The sequence below is a fragment of the Homarus americanus genome, unplaced genomic scaffold, assembly GCF_018991925.1.
Source record: "Homarus americanus isolate GMGI-L3 unplaced genomic scaffold, GMGI_Hamer_2.0 scaffold30108, whole genome shotgun sequence".
Taxonomy (NCBI): domain Eukaryota; kingdom Metazoa; phylum Arthropoda; class Malacostraca; order Decapoda; family Nephropidae; genus Homarus; species Homarus americanus.
Genome location: NW_024748109.1, coordinates 10,712,096 through 10,734,981, shown reverse-complemented (window position 1 = coordinate 10,734,981; position 22,886 = coordinate 10,712,096). Strand labels below are relative to the sequence as shown.

Sequence of the window (22,886 nt, the reverse complement as noted above, 5' to 3'; positions counted from 1 at the left end):
AAATAATTTGATCATAATTTCTAGATACAGTAGCAGTTTCACTATTAGACAACATTATGTTTTTCCAACATCTTTCAGGCGGTAGTACGTCCTCGTTTGATTGCTGTCCTAGTGCCTACTATCCAACATTTGCTTATTTGATAATATTAGGTTAAAAGTCATATTAGTATATTAATCTTCTTATAGAATTTAACGCTCAGCGGTAGTAGGCAGCTACCAAACAGGAGGTACTACCTGGGAAGATATTGGAAGCATAATGTGTTGTCTAATGGTAGACCCTGCTGCCATATGGCATCACAAAAATTGTGACCAAATCCCAGGTTGCTGATCTAACTTTCTGCCTCATTTACACACAATTGCAGGGTTTCAATTGTTTCACTTATTATTGACAACACAACATACTTATATTGTTTCTCACTTTTTATCTTTGTTTATTTTTTATTTCTTTATGGTTCTTTTTTATTATTATTATTATTATTATTATTATTATTATTATTATTATTATTATTATTACTACTATTATTACTACTATTATTACTACTATTATTACTATTATTACTATTATTATTACTACTACTATTATTATTACTACTATTATTACTACTATTATTACTACTATTATTACTACTATTATCACTACTATTATTACTATTATTATTATTACTATTATTATTATTACTATTATTACTATTATTACTATTACTATTACTATTACTATTTTATTTTTATTTTTACTTTTTGTATTTATTATAAGCTTTATTTGTTTTGAACGAATTCATATTATTATTATTATTACATTTTCGCCCCCCAGGCCCCGATGTGGGCCAGTGACCTGTGCCCAGGTGGGCTAATCCTGTAAAAAAAAAAAGTATATATATATATATATATATATATATATATATATATATATATATATATATATATATATATATATATATATATATATATATATATATATATATATATATATATATATATATATATATATATATATATATATATATATATATATATATATATATATATATATATATATATATATATATATATATATAAGTTCTCATGAATGTAAGTGGCAGATTTAATGGGAAGCTAAACTTATGTTGCCGCCAGAGTGCATTCCAACCCCGGACCAGTACGAGTTGGTCCCAGATGTGCAGGATGTCATCGCTAAGTTGCGCTCCTGCCTCTCTCCCACGGCCTCCCACGTGCACATGGCCGCCCACGCCTACACCGCCCACAACAGCAGCAGCCAGGGGTCATCAGGCAAGGCAGTGCTCAAGGCAATGGGACTCAAACTTTGTGACCGCGTCCTGATTAGTGGGGTCAAGACAGGCACCCTCAGGTGACGACCCTTGCGTTATTAACAATAATACTTTATTTTCATCTTTTTATTTCTTTATCTCTACGTACCACATGTTCATTTTTAAGGCTTTTTATCATAATTTAAGCACTAATCTTATTTATGTACTTCAAAATAAGTAAACGAATAATTCGAGGCCTGCTGGTATAAATTCCGCCATTACATCATTACATTCTCAGCGAGAATTGATAACGGTAAATCTAGCCAACCAGATAAGTTTGTTACTTTTGAAATAATGTTGGGTACAGTAATACCCCCACAGAGCACTTTGGGTGTGTTCCTGGAGAAGAGAGTGTTAACTGTATCAGCCCAAAAAGAGGTCTTATAACATGATGTACTATATGGAAATTTATTCCTAAAGTCATTACACTTGTTCATGTGCGACAAGGTGAATGTTTTATTTAGTAACTGGTAAACACATTTTTATATAATTAACGTATTTGTTTAATAGACTAGTGGCTTTGGCAGAAGCTTCGTCTTGTCTGCATTCTTCAATATTATCTTAATTGTCGATGTAGCCAAGTTCAAAGATTTACCTAATAAATTACCCACGGCAACCTTACCCTCACTTGCTTCCATCCATGTAGTCCTTTTTCTTGACACTTTGGACTCTTCCCAGCATTATCGCTCGCACACCATTTCCCCAACATTTAAATGTAAGGTGTTCAAAATATTGTCCGAAAATAAGTTGTATAAGAGAGAACAAGGTTTAATGGTCTCCAGGATCAAGAGCTCTTTAGCAAAACAGCTTTGGGTGGGGTATTACTATATTTTTATTCTTAACCTTTTTAATTATGACATGTGAATAAGCATGTTTTCAGAATGCATTCGCAAGATTACTTGATATTTTACTTTGATGTGTAGAATATTGATTGTTATTGACGTGTGTAGGTTCGTGGGTACGACGGAGTTCGCGACGGGGCTGTGGGCGGGGGTGGAATTGGAGACACCCACAGGTCGCCACAACGGCACTGTCAAGGGCGTCATGTACTTCCGCTGCGCCAAGAATTATGGTCAGTCAGTGTCTGCCTGTCATGTTTTTTTTTATCAAATAAAGTGTGCTGTATAGGATAAATATAATCCATATGAATTTAATTTTGTTATATATTTATTTTGTGCTTCCATCTTTGAGTGTTCTCTCTCAATTTTCTTAACTGACACATCTTCAGCTCTAATATGCGTGGGTGTTCAGAACACTTCAATCTAGTTCTTTATTTACTTAACTCTGGGTATATAGGGAAAAATGTCAAATAATGATGAAGTATTTAAAAGAGAAGCATTAATGATCTCCTACAGATTAATAACCTAATCATATTTCGTCTACACGTTGTGTAAGAAAAACTTTTATTTTCTGATAATACTTTTATCTGTTACCTCTTCTTGTATGTCGCCTGCAGGTATCTTCGTGCCTGTGAATCGCCTGACAAAGATCCCCCACGTTAACGGTGGTCGTCAGGGTCGCTCCACGTCTGTGTCTCAGCGACAGAGGGCCAAAACCATGTCTCGTCGTTCTGTCTCCCTTCCCCCGGGGCGCGTCAACCATGGCCGCGTTGACGTCTCGAGGGTGTCGTCCCGAGTGGCTCAGGGTAAGACTTAATTGCTATTTTATTTCAACATTTTACCACATATCACCTTACTAGCCGTTCTGGCATTTGGTCTGTTCTTTGTTACTTGTTATCATGTTTTCCTTGTCCTCGTCCTCGTCTCCTGTCTATAATTAGGAGTCACTCGGCCACAGACCACTGATGCAATAAAAATCAAATCTTCAAGCTGATAGAAATGTTTGATTCAGAGATATTGTAGAAAATAATTTTAAAATTACACACGAGTTCACCAGTCTTGAGTACTGTAATACACTTAAAATTTTTATAATGATTGTCATTTTGTAATTGTTATTTTTACACCTCGGCAAAGGTTGAGATTGATAACCTGTGTGACATTACTTAAGGTTGCTGTACCGACAGATATACACAACACAACCCGCAAGATCGTGGTGGGTGACCGCGTGTACGTGGACATGGGGATGGGGAGCGGGTCGACGCGGGTGGTTACAGGTGTCGTGAGGTATACAGGAGGTGTGCACTTCGCCTCCAGCTTCTGGGTGGGTGTGGAGTTGGACGTGCCTCGTGGCACCAATGACGGCTCCGTCAACGGCACAAGATACTTCACCTGCAGGTCACAACACGGCATCTTCGCCTCCCCCTCCAGAATCATCAAGTAAGTACCACCAGTTAATGGCTTGCAATTAAAAAGCAAGTAAACTGTAAAATAGCTGAAGCTGACTAATGAGAAGCTACATGAACTGTCTGTTAGAACAAAAATCGCGTGCATAGTTTTGTTTAATGTATTGGACGTATATGACGGATCACCTCTTTGTCTTTAATGATATGGCTAGCAACCTGTTCCTTTCTCAACATGCCGAAGCATTGAACTGATAATCTTACGATAAGCCTTACATTTCTTGCTGCTTAATACAGAGTTTAAGAAATGGAGAAGTATTTTAGCACTAATAAATATATCCGTGCAGCATTTGCTTAAGTGATTCTGGGTCTTGTGTAGTTAATGTATATTCAAACCGTCATAAACACCATTACATCACTATCCAAGCTTCTTTCATCTGTATGTAAACAGCCGGAACTGCCTCTCTAAGCACAATCTTTGTCATTATTGCAGGTATTCCAACAATTCAAAATAAGACTTGGAACAGCATAGGTACTGTTCCATTTGGAAACTTGCTTTGCAAAGTTTTTACTTCTAAAACTGGTGATCTGTTATATTTAGTGCATGTACAGTATAGTAGATTAATCAGTTGGCTGAAGAACTTAATAATGAAGCCTAATGTAGTGTTACTGAATACTAACCTTGCAGTTGATGCTTATGGTGATACTGTTTTTAGATAAAGCTTCAACATTTTGCACGAACCTATATTTTTGGGCACTTATGTAGAATACGGGACATATCGTTTGTATCATAACCATGAAAAAAGAAAGTTGAACACAGTTACAAAATTGACATGCTAATTCGGGCAAATTTCTTTTTTTTTACGGTAAATTTCTTTTAATACTGTATTTAATGGTGTATCGTAAGATGTTAAATAATGTGGCCTTCAAGTTAAATCATAAACCATAAAACCTTAATAATAGATTAGGGATTAGTATTAAAAGATCATCAGCATATAGTGTACTAATCAGTAAGATATTAGTAATAAAATAATAGTAGTTTTGTAGCTTATACTGTAACTGCAAAAGGAATGCACTCACATGACTTCTGAGTTGAATTGCAATGATACTAACACCAATTCCTTCGTCTCTTCCGTATCCTTCCCCGTTCCCTGTTGTCCTCCCCCACTTCTCTATCACCCCCCAGGATCAGCACAGAACAAAACGTAGACGGTAGCTTGGATTTATGCGAACCGTCGACTCTTAGATTCAGCCGACACTCGCTCAGCTCAGGACATGGCTCCAACACCACCATCAACATGATCTCCAGTGGCTCCCTCAGCCTCGGCTACCCGGCTCCCATCAGCTATAGTTCTCATGGCCCTATGAGTCTCGGCTCAAGTGGCACCATAATGGGTGTGGGCTCCAGTTCCACCATTAACTTAGACTGTAATGGAGCCATGACTCAGAATATGAATGAGTGTTGCGCGACCTGTTCATCATCATGTCATCTGCTAGACAACCAGGTGTATGGGTCAGTCAAAAGTGCCCAGTCGGCGAAGACGGCTATTTACCCACCCAACACCTCCATGACCAGCCTCAACAGGTCCTTCTCCGCCCGGTGAGTCGAACACCTGGGCCACAAACAGGCTCAAGACGGGTCAGCATTCACGATTATCAGGCACTGTGTGTAATAGAACCTCGATAATTTACATTCATAATATTCATTCAGATGATCACTTAATATGGTAAAAAAAATGGAAAAAATACTTTTGTCACCATTTAAAACATTTAAAATCATATTTTCCAAGTTCAGCGAGTAATTACTTATTCTTACTTCAGGCTTGTTTGCGCATGAAAAGTCAAGTGGAAATTGTAGAAAAAATTAAAGACCGATGCAAATAATAAACACTATTTACCTGTACTGTACTGTACTGTACTGTATTCACATTTTCTTGCCCATTGAATTAGTCAGAAATTATCGCGGTTCGGCTTGTATTATATATATATATATATATATACATATATATATATATATATATATATATATATATATATATATATATATATATATATATATATATATATATATATATATATATATATATATATATATATATATATATATACACACATATACAGGGATCAGCCCACCTGGGCACAGCAGGTCACTGACTCACATTGGGGCTTGGGGGCTAATAATAATAATAATAATAATAATAATAATAATAATTCATAGGTCTAGGTCATGTTTCTCACTTTTGATCTTTTTTTCATTCTTTTATTTCTTTATTATTATTATTATTATTTCATTATTACAGTATTATTATTATTATTATTATTATTATTATTATTATTATTGTTATCATTCTTATTTTATTTTGTGTATTTTTTATTAAAAATTTTATTTACTATGAATAATTATTATTATTACTGTATTATCATTATTATTATTACCTGTATTATTATAATTATTATTACTATTACATTTTCACCCCCCAGGCCCCGATGTGGGTCAGTGACATGTGCCCGGGTGGGCTAATACCCATAAAAAAAAAAATAATAATAATTGCTCCCCAAAAAAATTCGGTTTTCAGAGCTTTTCGGTTTTCGGAATTTCGGATAAGGGGTTGTCAAACTGTATATATATATATATATATATATATATATATATATATATATATATATATATATATATATATATATATATATATATATATATATATAAAATGTATACACAATAATACATTGTTACCTTAAAAGATCAACGAATTATTGTGTTTTGTACAAGGATATTTTATTGGTTGTAATGTTGTGAATCGATGGAAACTAATGGTTATATATACTGTATATATCTGACTTATTTCAGACATCACGCGCTATTTTAATGCTTGTATAAAAAAAAATCCCCTAAATCACCTGAAGTGCTTGACAGCCTCATTAAAAGTAATAAATTAAAATGAATTCAGCCGAATTTTGAAAACAGTATGTAAAGATACGGGTTATTATATAGTATGTAGTTTTGTATTCTCTAGCTTATAACTGCAATACCTAGAGCGTGGACGTCCTCTAGGGTGTTCCTGTACCGCATTTAGGAATACAATTGAGGTTTCGAGGTACAGTATTTAGGTTACTGATAGTGTTTTATTACAGTGTTTTATGATATTTTCTGATATTAAAGTTTCCTCTCACCGGACTGAAAACACATTTTCATTGTCATATCGATGCTCATTACGACAGAAGATTAGAATTATCATCTTTCATCATTTTGTCAACTGCATCTACGGAAGTCATTTCATGCCAACGGGGGACTTTTGGGTTACACAGGGATGATGATATGCACAAGTCGTCACCTCAAGTGATATACTGTACAGTAACTAGAATTTAAAATATTAACTTTATGATCAGGCATCTCGAGGGCTTTAGGGTCTGGTGACCATTATTGTGGATACTGGAATTGTTTTGTTCTATTTCTACGTAAGTTAGGTCTTTATTTCCTGCAGACATAAACTCGCCATTGCCCATTTTCTGCATACTGTACTGTATTTGGAATCTCCCTAACTTAAGAATAGTGTTCTTTGCCTGAAGTTTGACATTTGGATATAATTTACTTTTTCTCGCTGAATTTCCTATCAAACGTCTTTTGATGTGCAGTTTACGTCGCCTTTACTGGCAAATATTTAAAGAGAGTACCGGGTTACAATGTTAACAGTCCTTACGATCAACTTTTGGGCTTAAGTTTGAAACCATTTCATGAGCCTGTCTGTGCCTCAGGCAGACATAAATGGGGAGACAGGATATCGCATTCCTTGCCTTTCATCGATCTACATATATATTATTCAGGGTGTTATTCTCTTCCTTTATTGTATCCCAGTATAGTCTTTGTGTATTTTATATCATCGTCTTGTTTTGTTTTATTTTACATTATAACTTTCTTTTAGCTTGTTATTCCATTTATTTTTGTTGTCATTGTAGAGTATTCTCTTGTTTTATGTTTTCTTATGCTGTATTCTTCCTTTGTGTTATCATGTATCCTTCCATTGTGTTATCTTGTTCTCCACCTTTATGTTATTATGTTGTATTCTCCCTGTGTGTTAACTTGCTGTTCCCTCTGTTTGTTATTATTGTATTCTATTATTTTATTATTATCATCATCGTGTTCTACCCTATCTCTGTTGTCAATTTATATTCACTTTCTTTTTGTTACCTTAAAATTCCCTTAATTGTAATGTTATAATCTCGAATTGTTGTTCCCATTATCTTTATTAAGATATTCCCTCATTTCTTTCTTGTGATCTTATTTATATTTGTTTTATTTCTCGCTTCATTTTTTTTAATCAATACCTTTGTTTCGTGTACAATTATTCACCTCTTCAATTGTTTCATTTTATTGAGATCGGTCACATGGGCCCCAACCTTAATGAACTCCCAAGTAAACAGACCTAATGAGCCCTAGTCCCTATGTGCTTCAATATGAGCTAATCCTAATAGGCCCCCAAGTTCTTATGGCCTCTAAGTCTTATTGGTTAGGTTAAATTAGGGTCTATTAGGAAAGGTTCGTTGAATTAATTACCTTTAATGTGATTTTATGCTCCTATTTTATTTGCTATTTGTTTAATATCATTATGCCCTTTGTCTTATAATGTTAATATTCTACTTTTTTCCTATATGATGTTTTTCTTTTTTGTTTTGTCTTGCATTTTCCCTTTTTCTGCCGTTTATTTTCTCACTTTCATTGTGTAATTTCTTTTCATTTTCTTTTTATTGTAAATATATCCTGTTGACTTTCTCGTACAGTATTCCATTCTTATAAAGAGTGTTAATATCCACGTTAGAAGTACTGTACAGTAGTTCTCTGGAAGTCATACCAGATTCCAGATACTGTACAGTACTGTACTTCTTTTGCAATACTGTATACTTCCCAAGAAGGAGTGTTGTTGTCTGGGCCAGAGTTTTTAGATTAGTGTGTTGATTTTCTTGTCAATAGTTGATGTGAGAACACATCGGTTCATTTAAGCTAAATCAAAAAGATAGTGGCCATATTTTCGTCAAAATTGTATCAAGACTCACAATTGGCGATTTCCCTCTTTACCAGTTGCTGTAATTTTTTAACATATGATTTCACGAGAATGCTGTTTGTAGCCGAGTAGGAACCAGATTGCAGATTCTTATCTTATACGTTGATTGTGTATAATGTGTTTACAGCTACGTGACGTCAAGGCAGCGTCAGGAGGAGTTGGAACGCGCAGCGGAGGAGAAAAAGAAGGAGCAGACCTGGTATGATCCCCCAGTACTGCCCGTCACGCCCAAGGCCCAGCGTAAGAAGCGAGAGAATCAACATTGGCTCGAAATCGGGCACAATGTCTTCTACAAGAACGAAGTTGGTGAGTCACTTGCAACAGAGATGATCCTTGATGACATTGTTTACAATGAGCTAATTACTGTTGGGTGTTTTTGGATGGGTATTGAGGTGTTGAACTGTGGTTATTCCAGAGTTCATATAACCTTGATATACTGGTAATCATTACTTAGTAGATGGATGTCTTCCGATACTCTTTACTGTATATGTTTGTGATGTTCGTTTAACTGTAAACCACGTATTATACCTACATGTACATTATATAGTCGTTTGTTGGCTTTGGTTTATTTCAGTTTCAGTGCACTAACTTCAATCTCCTTTGATTGATTCTTTTCAAATTAAAAAAAAAAAAAATTACTACTGTGAAATTGCCGGTTAGGTTCGATAACAGACGTCATCGATGAAGGTCACTCTGTGGTAAGAACCATCCCCAAATGTTGATTGATTGCTATAAAATGTGAGCAGATGAAAAAATAATCATTCTCCAACAATCTCAGACCGCGTACTGTCTATGAAACCTAGCTAGGCAGTGTACTTCATCTTCAATGAGTTTATTTTCACTGTAAATTCTAGCAAAGTAAAGTATCCGATAGTTTACTGTCTTAGAACGTTCTTTAATTACTGAATATATCATCCTTATTAGTGCATTTTAATACACACAACAAACTATTCCATACCTAAAGCTAATAGAATGCCCATAATAAGTAAAAAAAAAAAAAAGACACTTTGGACCAAGAGACCTGACATGCACCTTCTTCTAAAATTAAGTTTTGTACACAGTTCGATAAAATGTGATAAGTACATTATTGGGTTATATTATAAACAAAAAATTTCAATTAATTATATCCATGGCTGTGGTTGACCATCCACGGGACGATCAGAGTGTAGTGTGCATATAGTTAAGAGTTCATATTGATTCTAGTGACTGTAGAGGGAACTTGAAAATAATTTAAGTGGGATAATTGGGAGGAAGCAGCAGACATACGAGTGCCTGGAAATAATGGCGAAATAATTTTGATGTAAAAAAAAAGGATTTTTCCAGTGATTGTGATTATGTATATGATTCACCATTCACAGATCTGGTGTGGCGAGGATTACTTTAAAGGTAATAAAGTACAGTACACAACATAAGAACAAAAGAATGGAGGAAGCTGCAGTGGGCCTATTGGTCCATATTGGGCTGTCCAATTCACACCCAACCCCTATCGCTCATATATCCTTCCAACCTATGTTTGAAGCTATCCAGCGTATTCGAGTTAATGATGATGTTTGGTAACTTGTTCCACTCATCCACTACTCTATTTCCAAACCAATGTTTACCTATCTAGCGCCGAAATCAAAATTTGTCTAATTTAAAACCATTGCTACGAGTTCACTCCTGGCTGGATAGTTTGAGTACCTTTGTTATATCACCTCTGTTTAGCCATGCCTTCCATTTATACACCTCGATCATATCGCTGCTCACTCTGTCTCTCAAGAGAGTGCAAATTGAGATGCTTTAACCTTTCTCTGTACTCAAGGTTCCTAATGCCCGGTATTAGTCTGGTCATTCTCCTCTAAATTCTTTCTAGGGATTCGACATCCATTCTGTAGTACGGTGCCCAGAACTGAACTGCATAATCCAAGTGAGGTTTCACAAGCAAAAGATAAAAGAACATAAGAACATTGAAAATAAAATATGGAGTCTGCAATAGGCCGGTTGGCCTGTGCATGGCAGCTCCTGTCGAGAGTTACAACCAGTCTCTATCGTCCATGAATCTATCTAGCCTTCTTTTTAAACTTTCCAGCGCCCCAGCACGTACTACAGTACAAAGTTGCTAAGCTTGTTCCACTCGTCTACCACTCTATTTATGAACCAGTTTCTTCCTATCTCCCTCCTAAACCTAAACTTATCCAACTTAAATCCGTTGCTACGAGTCCTATCCTGCTCGGATATTATAAGAACTTTATCTATATCTCCTTTATTGATTCCTTTCACCCACTTAAATACTTCTATTATATCTCCCGGCACTCTTCGTCTTTCCAGGGAATGCAAGTTTAGTTTCTTTAATCTATCTTGATATGGAAGGTTTCCAAGTCCCGGAATCATTTTCGTCATTCTTCACTGCACCGACTCCAGTGAATTGATAATCCATTCTCTAATAAGGGCACCAGAACTGGACAGTATAATCGAGGTGCGGCCTGACAAGCGTAAGATATAATTGCAATATGACCTCCGCACTCTTATTACTTAAACATCTAAATATAAAAACCTAATACTCTGTTTGCCTCATTTTGAACATTAACGCACTGTTTTCTAGGCTTACAAGTACCCATAAGTCTCTTTCACAAGTCGACTTCTCTAGGTTGATGTTGTTAAGGCTGTATACATTGACAGTATTTGTTATTTCATTATTAAGTGCGCTGTATTTACTGGTGTTGAATTTCATTTGCCATTTTTCTGACCACTCTTGCAGTTCCTTTAAGTCCTCTTGTAGTGCATTTGCATCCTGCCCTGAATTAATCTGCCACCCTATTTTGGTGTCAAACTTGCTTATGTCACTGCTGATCCCAGTATCTAGATCGTTTATGTAGATTATGAGCAAGAGTGGGCCCAGTACTGACCCCTGGGGAACCCCACTAGTTACACAGCCCCACTCAGATTTAAGACCATCTGTGTTCTATCGGTGAGCCATGATTTTATCCAGTTTAAAATTTTCCCCTCGGTACCAGGAGCCCTAACTTTTCTCAGAAGCCTCTGATGCGGTACTCTATCAAATGCTTTGCTAAAGTCTAAGTAAATAACATCGTAATTTTCGTCATTATCTACTACTTCATGGACTTTCCTAAAAAGCGTCAGCAGAGGTTTAAGATTCCTACCTAATCATTATTCCTAAATCTTATTCACAGTGGGATTTCTCTATGATAACGTTGTTCATCTGATATCTGGTTTCTTTGTTTACATCTCCCAGACTAAGTACTTTACATTTGTCCACATAAAATTTCATCTACTATTTTTCAGACCATTAAAAAAAAATTTGTGGAGTCCTCGTCAGATTTAATTACACGGCCTATTTTAGTGTCACCAGCAAATTAACTTAATAATAATAATTAACGGTTTATTGAAAGAGCTTGGCAGCCAGAAGGCTGAAAATATACAGTTACATAATTGGGGAATGGGTTTCGAATTATAAATAATATATAAATAACGTAAGTGATATAAATAAGATATATAATAACTAGATAGGGAAAAGCTCAAACTACAGGGCATTTCAACATAGTGACAGTGCAAGTAGTAGTATTTACTGGGAGTGAATACACTGGTTTATTACAAGTTATTGATAATTTTTACAATGGTTGGGACTGGGCTGTTCTTATAGTGATCAGTTCGTGCACGTATGGGCTGGATGCGGTTGTGGTGTCGAAGAGCAATTCTCGGGCTAAGGATCTCAGGTGGTAGTAGGAGCCGGTGTCGAGGATGGTGCAGAAGCTTCTTACCAAATTTGCAGATGAGGTCGTGGTGTTGTTGTCTACGCCCGTATCTATGTCGTTTATGCATATAATAAATAATGATGGTCCAAGTACTGAACCTTGAGGTACTCCACTAGTGACGCTACCCCAATCGGATTTAGTGCCATTTATGCTTACTAGCTGATTCCTGTTCTGTAACCACACTCTAATCCATTTTAGAATATCTCCTCCAATGCCATCAGCCTCCACTTTTCGTATTACTCTTTCGTGGGGGAATCTGTCAAAGGCTTTGTTAAAGTCCAGATATACCACATCAGAATCGTGCCCGTCGTCCACTTATCGAAAACCGATGAAAAGAATGTTAATAGATTTGTCAGATATGAACGCCCACTTGTAAAGCCGTGTTGGGAATCATTGATCAGCTTGTGCTTCTCCAGGTGATGTCGAATAGAGTTTGAAATTATTGCTTCCAGCAATTTGTCTAAAATTGATTTTAAACTGATTGGATGGCAGTTAGAGGATAGTGGTCTATCTCTCTCCTTGAAAATCGGTATCACATTCGCTGTGCTCCAGGATTCCGGTACTACACCCGTTTTTAATGACGTTAAGCAATTTTGCTAATGGCATACTAAGCTCTGGCAATTATCTATCGGGACCTGGTGACTTACTAGGCTTTACTTTTCTATTTGCATACTAACATAGTTACTAGTCACTACTATCTCGCTTAATTTATTTTCTTCACTATCTCTGTATATAGTCGGTGCCTCGGTTATCATGTTTAAATTTTTGGTGATGAAAACTGTTGAAAAATATCTGTTCAGATTATTCTTCATTTCTCTGTCATTATCCGTTAGCTCGCCGGTAACTTGACTGTATTGGTCCAATCTTTTCTCGTGTTTTAGTTTGATACATTTGATAGAATTCCTTGGGGTTTGACTTCGCCTCCCTTCAGTTCATTATTCCTTTTTGCTTTTCTTATCTTGGTCTTAACCCTACTAGCCAATACCTTATAATAATCTCTGAGGTAAACTTCACCACGATTTATTCTCCTACCTATAGCCTTCCTTTGGCTAATAATATTCTTTAAATAATTATTTATCTCCATTTGGGGTCATTGTTGTTTGATCTGAGTTTTTTGTTTATGTTCTGCCTTGTGGAACTCGTCAGCCTCAGATCTCGTGATCAGGTCATCCTCAACCGTCATATTTTGTGAGGTTATCGTTGTCAGTTCACCAGGTAAAGTGAGGTCGCCCTCTGTGGGTACTTGTGTGATGTCATGTAAATCACCCCCAAATGTAATACCCCTTCTCTCAGCTGCCTTTTCAAACTATCAAAGTTTGCCCTTCTGAATTCTGGGACTTTAATGGAATTATTCTTGCGACTGCCATTAAATTCAAAATTGAATCTCTCCTTTGTGATCACTGTTAGCTAGTTTGTTCCCTACCTCAACATTATTTATGAAGTTTTTTCTGTTTGGCAGAACTAAATCAAGTATATTATTACCTTGGGTGGGTTCGGTTATATGTTGACTTTGGAAACAGCCCTGAACCGTTTCAAGAAAATCCCTATTCTGAGTTTCCCGTATGGTCAGTCGAATCTATTTGACTAAAGTTAAAGTCGCAACTATACCCAAATAAGTCACGCATTAACTCTTATCGGGATTAGGAGGTATATTACTCCTACGATTAATTTTTCCCTACCATCGGTTAATTCTATCCAAATTGTTTCTGTATTCAGTTCAGTTTTTATTAACTTATTTATTTCACACTTAAGATTATCCCTGACAGATTGCTACTCCGCCTCCTTTCTTAATCTGCCTATCGGTATGGAATAATTTGTAACCTATAATTTTGTATTCGACAGGTAACTCACGTGAGTCTAATTTTATCCATGTTTCGGTGAATGCTATTACAGTATATCGATTTTTTGGGGACGTACCAATGCCCTGATTTCATCCATTTTGTTTCTCATATTTGTACTGTTTGCGTAGTAGTCATTTAAGTTAGTCGTTATCTGAGTCCTCCCTTTGTCGCATTTAGGTTTTAACTCCCTGCCTAATTTAGTTTTGCCATCATTCCTAGCACTATTTTTCTAACTTTTCATTTTGTTTATCTGCTCCCATTGCAGTCTCCTCGATTCCCGTGCTCACATGTTCCCCTAGCAATTTAAAGACTGCGACATCTTTTGAACTGCCCCCATCGAGAGAGCCAGCCAGGGTTGCCACCCCATCCTTAGCAGGAAGGTCCCTTATGCCATAGAAGTTGTCCTAGTTGTCAATGAATGGGACTGATATTGACTTGCAATATCTGTCAAAACGGCAATTGAGACCAACTGCCCTCGACAACCATTCATTGCCAACTTTCCTTCTAGGCAGGACACCACATATGATAGGGATCACTCCCTTCACCCTAATACGTTCAATAGCGGTCTTGAATTTATCAAGTAGATCCTCACTCCTACACTGGCCAATATAATTGCCTTCTGCACCGAGGCGGATAATGGGTTTGTTCCCATTACCATACAAGATACTGTCCATCCTGTCAATAGCCAAGTGATTTCTTCCTCAGAATAAAGTTAGAGGTTACAGAGGTTGGCATCATCACCCCACCCCCTTCAGCCCCCACACACCAGACACTGAGGTATATGAGGAAAGCAGTTGAGCCATGAGCTTTAAAGTCCTTGTCGCTACGTCAAGGCACCAAGACACAAGACAATAATAATAATAAAAAGCTAAAGTGAAATTATATCACATCATAAATTGCACTCAAGGCTAAGAAAATTTATGTAGATGGCAGATAATTTTGAAGTGTGAAATCAATAAGGAAATTAAAACTTAATTGAATACAGAAACAATTTGGATGGAATTAGCCGATAGTACGGAAAAAAATCATAGGAGTAATATATTGACCTCCTAATCTTGATAGCGTTGATGGCAACTTTTGGGGGATGAAATGCACAGGACATTTAGACATAATAGGATTTCCGAAGGACAAACTTTGAAGGGTTAAAAAGACAACTGAGGGATGGAGTTTTACGTTTGGGGGTGAACTACATGACCTCACAAGCGGGTGTAAATAAAGTGACCTCACATAATGTGCCTGCAGAGGGTGACCGTACTTTACGAGGTGACCTGACCACAATAACCTCATAAAACATGATCGTGGAGAGTCACCTGACCTTGAGGTCAACGAGTACCATAACAATGTAAACAATCACTTAATGCGCAAGGACAAAATATACCATACAGAAACTCGGATCAAGTAACAAAGAAAGGCTAGAGACAGGATGTAGGAGAATCAATCGTGATGACGTTAACCTTAGAGATTATTCTAAAGTTAAAACCGAGATAAGAAAAGCAAAGAGAAATATTTAAGTAAAAGTGTAAGAGAGGTGAAGTCAATCCCTAAGTGATTCTTCCAAATGTATCAAACTAAAACTCGAGACATGATTGGACCAATACCGTCAGATACCGGCGAGTTAACTGATATCGACGGAGAATTAAACAATTATAATCCGAACAGATTTTTGCCAGAGTATTAAAAGATTATAAGGAATAATTTAGTATGCCCCTAGCAAACTTGTTTAACATATCATTAAAAACGAGTGCAGTACCAGAATCCTAGAGGATAGTAAATGTGATACCGATTTTCAAGATGGGAGATAGATCCCTATCCTTTAACTACCGTTTAGCATCAATTATATGCAAATTGCTGGAAGCAATAATTTCAAACTCAATTCCAAATCACCTTGAGAAACACAAATTGATTAGTAACTCCCTGCATGGCTTCACAATTGAGCGTTCATTTCTGACAAATCTATTGACATAATTTTCAACTGTTTTCGAATCATTGGATGACGGATACGATTATGATGTGATTTACCTCGACTTTAGCAAAGCCTTCGGCAGGGTTCCCCACGAAAGACTAATACGTAAAGTGTAGGGTCATGGAATTGGAGGAGATATTCTAAATTGGATTAGGGCGTAGTTACAGGACAGGAAACAGTCGGCACTAAATTGGATTGAAGTAAGGTCACTAGTGGAGTACCCCAAGGCACAGTACTTGGACCATTACTATATATATATATATATATATATATACTGTATATATACTGTATATATATATATATATATATATATATATATATATATATATATATATATATATATATATATATATATATATATATATATATATATATATATATATATATATATATATATATATATATATATATATATATATATATATATATATATATATATATATATATATATATATATATATATATATATATATATAAACGTAGACAGCAACATAAGTAAATTTGCTGATGACATTAAAACAGGGCGTGTAATTAAATCTGACGAGGTCTTAGTAAAACTACAGGATGATCGAAAAAAATTTTTTGCATGGTCTAAAAAAGTGGCCAATAAAATTTAATGTGGAAAATGTAAAGTACTTAGCCTAGGAGATGTCAGTAGAGAAACCAGAAATCAGATGAACAACGTTGATATAGAGAAATCCGACTGTGAGAAAGGTTTAGGGGTAATGCTAGTAGGAATCTTAAACCAAGACAATAATGTGTTTTTGCTCGAAACAAGGCTAACAAATTACTTGGATTACAAGATCAGCGAGGTTATTCTAAAACTTTATCTTGCGCGTGTGAGGCCTCACTTGGATTATGCGGTTCAGTTTTGGTCATCGTACTACAGAATGGATATAGAATCCCTAGAAAGCATTCAGAGGAGGATGACAAGATTAATCCCAAGCATTAGGAACCTTGAGTACAGAGACAGATTAAAGCATTTGAATTTGCACTCCCTCGAGAGACGTAGAGTGAAAGGCGTTATATGATTGAGGTGTATAAATGGAAGACATGGTTAAACAAAGGTAAACACTGGCTTGTAAATAGAGTAGTGGATGAGTGGAACAAGACACTGAACATTACCATTAACTCGAACACGCTGGATAACTTCAAATATAGGTTGGACAAATGTATGAGCGATACGGGTTGGGTGTAAACGGGGCTGCCTAGCATGGGCCATTGGGCCAATAGGCCTGATACAGTTTCATTCATTCTTATGTTCTTATGTTCGTGTAATGAGTACTGTACTATGAATCTATCTACATTACTTCATTCATGGGGGTTTGTTATCCCCCTGAAATTAAGGGGTCTTATTATTTTAAGTTCCCAACATAGGTTGTACTTCTGGAAGCCAAGTTCTTTTTGGCTTGGATTTGGCTTCGAAGGCCACGGGTCTGGCTTCGGATTTTCAATGAAACCCTGACCATATTGAGCTGATCCTTGACTTTAATGTTCACACAATAACCTGACTTGGTAGGAAATCCCAGGTGCTTCCTGCACCTTCAGTAACGTCTCGGTTGAATCATCCTCTTTCTAGTGGTCTATTCTCACAATGACCTGACATGAAATTCGAACAAACACCACCCCTGCCTTCTCAAGTCCAGATGTTGTTGGCTGATTGCAACACCTTTGGATATCTTAAGAAAGAGTTTATTGCAATGCTTCTCTGTGTATGTTTAGTAGGTATTTTGCATTCCTGATTTGTTTTGATTAATGAATAAAATAAATGATAGATAAATGAATGAATGAAATTAATAAATGATAGATAAATGAATGAATGAAATTAATAAAGACGATGAATAATTAATAAAAACACAATGGTTAAGATAATTTTTTTTAAATATAGATTGTTACTATAAGCAAATTTAGTAGACTTGAAGACTGTATAGCAATATGGTGACAAAGTTTCAAATGCATTATTTTGGTCTCGGGTCATTTAAGGTCAGGTTAACGTCACAGGGCCAACACATTTGACTTGATCTCACCTGAAGTATTCCCTCCTTGGCACTGGTCCTCGACATACTGAACAGTAATTTTGTCACTACCACGGCAAACCATGTCACTTGCCGAGTAAGGAAAAAAAATGCATCGCCTTAGATCCGCCACTATTATGATATATACAGTATTTGTTTAATATGATCTAAATACACCTTAGAACACATCAACCGTGTGTAGGATTAGTGCGAGAGGGGGCAAGATAGGAGTTGGCTGGGTTAGAAAGAGTGGGGCCAGTCACAAGGGGAGAACCACTACTCTATACCAGCGTAGGGAAGGTAGCAGTGACCTTTAGAGGAGCTGATGAGTCACATGCTGTTGGTGTGGCATTTAGTCTACCAGTGACTGCGTGACAAGAGCACCGCTTTATTTGATGACATCATGATGGTAGGACGGGGGTTTCTGAGCCTTACACACATTACTCATCACCTACTTGTGTTACTCGCTCTAAACACAGTCTTTGCTCCTGACGATAACTGATGACACACACGCACCTTAATTATATGCTGGTCTTTGTAACTCAACTCATTAAGTACATGTGTGTGACTGATTATATGTGATTTTGAGAATGAGATTTAGCATTTAGTACAAAGGACGTATCTACGACATGATGAAGAGGTATGATTGATAAGAATGATATATTTTACATACTTATAACAGTGACTAATGACGTGCAGTGTATACTTCTAATAGTCACTAACAATATTCAGTACATACTTGTAATAGTAGATAATGAAATTCAGTACATACTTTCGATGATAGCTAAGAGTATTCAATATATAATAATAATGGTTGCCCCTTGTGTAACGAGGATGGATGGATGACCCAAGGGCCACTTAAGCGTGAATTTGTTTAAGCTGTAGAAGCTGTCGCCAGCAAATCAACCACACCCTAAGTTAACGAGTTGCATGACCCAGTTACAAGGAATAGTCCGAGAAGATCGGACAAGTCGCCAACTGCACTGGCTAACCATTACCCGGAACACGATCCGCAAATCGATTAACATCCAGGTTCCCAATTACTGCTGGGTAGACGGAAGCAAATGACGTAAAGAAATTTGCCCATAGTTTCACCCTGCCTTAATGATATACGGTGCATACTTGTTATAGTAACAAATAACAACCAACACATCACAGTGCCTCATGATATGCAATACAATATACCGTATTCGTTTGATAGTAATGATAGTAATCAGTGAAATACACAAAAATACTAATAAATATATCTTTCTCCTATGTTTAATATCGCCTACAGAGAATTCGACTATTGTACTTTTCAATATTACTTGAGATCATTATTACCTCTGTGTATGCCCTGGCATTGAACCAGAAGTAGAGCATCAGGTCGACCTAGCCGCCGCCGCCGCCTTATTAACATAGTACAGTACAGTACTGTGCTGTATTAATGATAGTAATTAAAAGCCATATCTCAAAAACTTGTTCATGAAGAGTTTTTCATATATATATATATATATATATATATATATATATATATATATATATATATATATATATATATATATATATATATATATATATACACATACACATATATCATATATATATATATATATATATATATATATATATATACACATATATCATATATATATATATATACACACATATACATATCGGTCACAGTCATGGGCTCGTGGGCCGTGGGTTCGAATCCTGGGGGATTGAGGTGTTGATTGTATGTAGAAGTCCGCGTGCTTTATTGGGCTCATGAAATATATATGGATCCTCGTGTTTCGAAGCCGGATTTGGTAAAACGTTACTCTGACCACCTACGTGATACGAGTCGTCCCCATTAGAGGTTCACGGCACCTTAAGCTCGTTGAACAGGCTTTGTGTGAAATATATATATATATATATATATATATATATATATATATATATATATATATATATATATATATATATATATATATGCAAATAAATCACTGTAGGTGCACGTGATACAGGTATATGCTGATAACCACAAGGAAAAAGAAAACACGAAGTTCCCAAGCGCTTTCGTGTAATTCACATCAGAATAAGAATCTCTTATTCTTACCATTTCACAAATTTTTCTCAAATTCCTTTACAACTAAAAACCTGGAACGCCAATGTGGCATTTAAAAACTCGTGCACTGTTAAACAAATGTTAATCAGGAACTCCCCCAACAACACAATTGGTTGCATTTATAAAGTTCCTTGCAAGGAATGTAATATGTTTTACTTAGGCCAGACAGGTAAAGATCTTGTAACTAGACTTAAACAACATAAATATAGTGTTAGGACAGGCCAGGAATCCAATGCTCTGTTTGTTCATTTGAGGGATAATAAGCATTGTATTGACTGGGATAATGCCTCCTCAATATTACCTTGTAATTCAATTGACAGTAGGAACATATAGAATCTAGTCTCATTAAACATACCGAAGCAGTCAACATGAATTTGAGTAATGGTATGTACAAACTGAACAATTTTGTAATTAAGAAGATTTGTAACCAGGTGAGAAGGTTGGGTCACCTTACCCTCTGTGTGAGAGACCTGACTACCGACCGATGCAGTGCTTTTTAAAGATTAGTAGGGTCATTACCTAATACCTGACCATTGTGGACCTGATCTCACCCTCCTCTGTATATATACACCTTGTTTTGTACTTCTCCTTAGCCTCACCCCTGAAGATGTGAATTACACGAAAGCGCTTGGGAACTTCGTGTTTTCTTTTTCCTTGTGGTTATCAGCATATGTATACACTATATATATATATATATATATATATATATATATATATATATACTGTATATATAATGTGTACTTTATTGGTTTTAGGTGTGGGGTATTTTTTATTTTCCATTATGACGGCTGCTCATGGAACTAGAGAACCTATCTCTTATTTTTGCTCATAAGAATTTGTATTTCTAGATTTACATTACACAAGCTTTTTTAGTCCTTAATTCAGAAAAGTAATTAGTGTAATCACATATTTTTTTTTGTTTTTTAATGTCTTTTTTTTATTTTTATATATACTAACTATTGCACTTCCTTGTATTTCAGGGGTGATCAAGTATATTGGTCAGGTAGACTTTGAGGCTGGGACTTGGCTCGGGGTGGAGCTCCGGGCAGCCAAGGGGCGGCATGACGGAACTGTGAGGGGGCGACGATACTTCTCCTGCCGCCCACGCCACGGCGTCATGGTTAAGCCCAGCAAGGTCTACGTCAGGGGCATCAATGGCGCCAAGCTTGTTAAACCTGAAGATGACTTCGAGGAATAGTTGTGTTTATTAGAGTTCATTAGTTCAAGTATTGCAGGAGAGTATGCTCTACCTTGAATAGTAGTGTATCAATTCGAGGTGTAAGCTTGGTTATCACATCTAGAAGTGTGTGTACCAGTTCGAGGAGTAGCATACTCTTTAACTCGAACAGTTGGGTGTATGCTTTAGATCAAGACACATGTCTATTCATCAGGAGTCATGTGTGAATGGATATACATGCCTTAGGAGTGCTGATGGTGTACTAGGTCCAGGAGTAGACCGCGTCCCATAGATGTTGGTAAACAGCTGTTAAAGGAGATAACGGTGAGTTTATTACGATACCTGGGGAAGCTCTGGATTATACAGTAAAAAATTGCAGACTACTTTTTAACCAGGTTGACAGGAACTGTCGTTGTTCATTTATTACCTAGCACTGTAGCATCTAGGTTTTCATTGCTGCATAGCCAGGGTATGATAATGTGGAATTGTGGAAAGCATAATTGCTCTCTATTCATACATCTTTTTTTTATAAAATATTTAACTTATGATATTAATAATTTCAATTTGTGTGCGTATATCAATAGTAAATATCACACGGTTTTATTATTCGTAATTATGTGAAAGTACAATGACAACCATTCCTAAAATGCCCATCCGTAAGTATAAGTCACACACCACAGCATTGTTGATGGTGCTGCAGTGTTGATGCTTTATCTTAGTCGCCCACTGTGCGATCGACATAACAATGGCAGTATCGCCATAGACAACACTTACTACATGTACTCTACAATGTCTTTTTTTTTTACGTAAGGAAAATTACTGTTGTTGCACATATGTATAGATTTAAAAGACCTATATTGTTACTATATATATATATATATATATATATATATATATATATATATATATATATATATATATATATATATATATATATATATATATATATATATATATATATACTGAATATCTAATATCTTGCACCCCTTATACTTAACACAAGGTAAGATTCTTTAATTAGTGGTACAGAGTAGGGGTCTCGGGTAATGAATCATCTGTATGAAGCAAATTAATGTGTTTAGACGACTATAATGAGGTTCTCATATTGTCATTTTCATATTCTATAATTTCTATTTATAGGAAATGTGGGAGAGGCTCACTGTAGTCTTGTAACATTCTATAGTACAGTACCATACATATTGTATATATTGCAAGTTTCAATTACTTAATATAATATTGTTATGCTTTTTGTGGTTTTCTTTTAATTATATGTTACCACACAGCCTTCTCTGCTAGGTCAGAGACGATGTGCCATGTGTGACTGTAAATACTCTTTATTTTGTCAGGTACTTCAATAAAAGTATTTTGACGTGAGCTCCAGTTATTATTCCACCAAGGTTTAGAGTCGTCACAGCTACCCATTGCCTTGTGACTACTTAACATTACAAG

At 36.0% G+C, this 22,886-nt stretch overlaps 1 protein-coding gene across 1 annotated transcript in view; it reads left to right on the top strand.

Moving 5' to 3' along the window:
- LOC121880076 (CAP-Gly domain-containing linker protein 3-like) overlaps positions 1-22,311 on the top strand; it is a 184,445-nt gene extending 162,134 nt beyond the window's left edge. Inside the window, exons 8-14 of the mRNA XM_042387085.1 lie at positions 1,114-1,345; positions 2,255-2,376; positions 2,761-2,949; positions 3,328-3,580; positions 4,730-5,143; positions 8,728-8,906; positions 21,241-22,311. Coding sequence (XP_042243019.1) covers positions 1,114-1,345; positions 2,255-2,376; positions 2,761-2,949; positions 3,328-3,580; positions 4,730-5,143; positions 8,728-8,906; positions 21,241-21,458 — 1,607 coding nt within the window. The 3' untranslated portion in view covers positions 21,459-22,311. The remainder of the gene's footprint in view (positions 1-1,113; positions 1,346-2,254; positions 2,377-2,760; positions 2,950-3,327; positions 3,581-4,729; positions 5,144-8,727; positions 8,907-21,240) is intronic.
- The last annotated feature ends 575 nt before the right edge of the window (positions 22,312-22,886 follow it).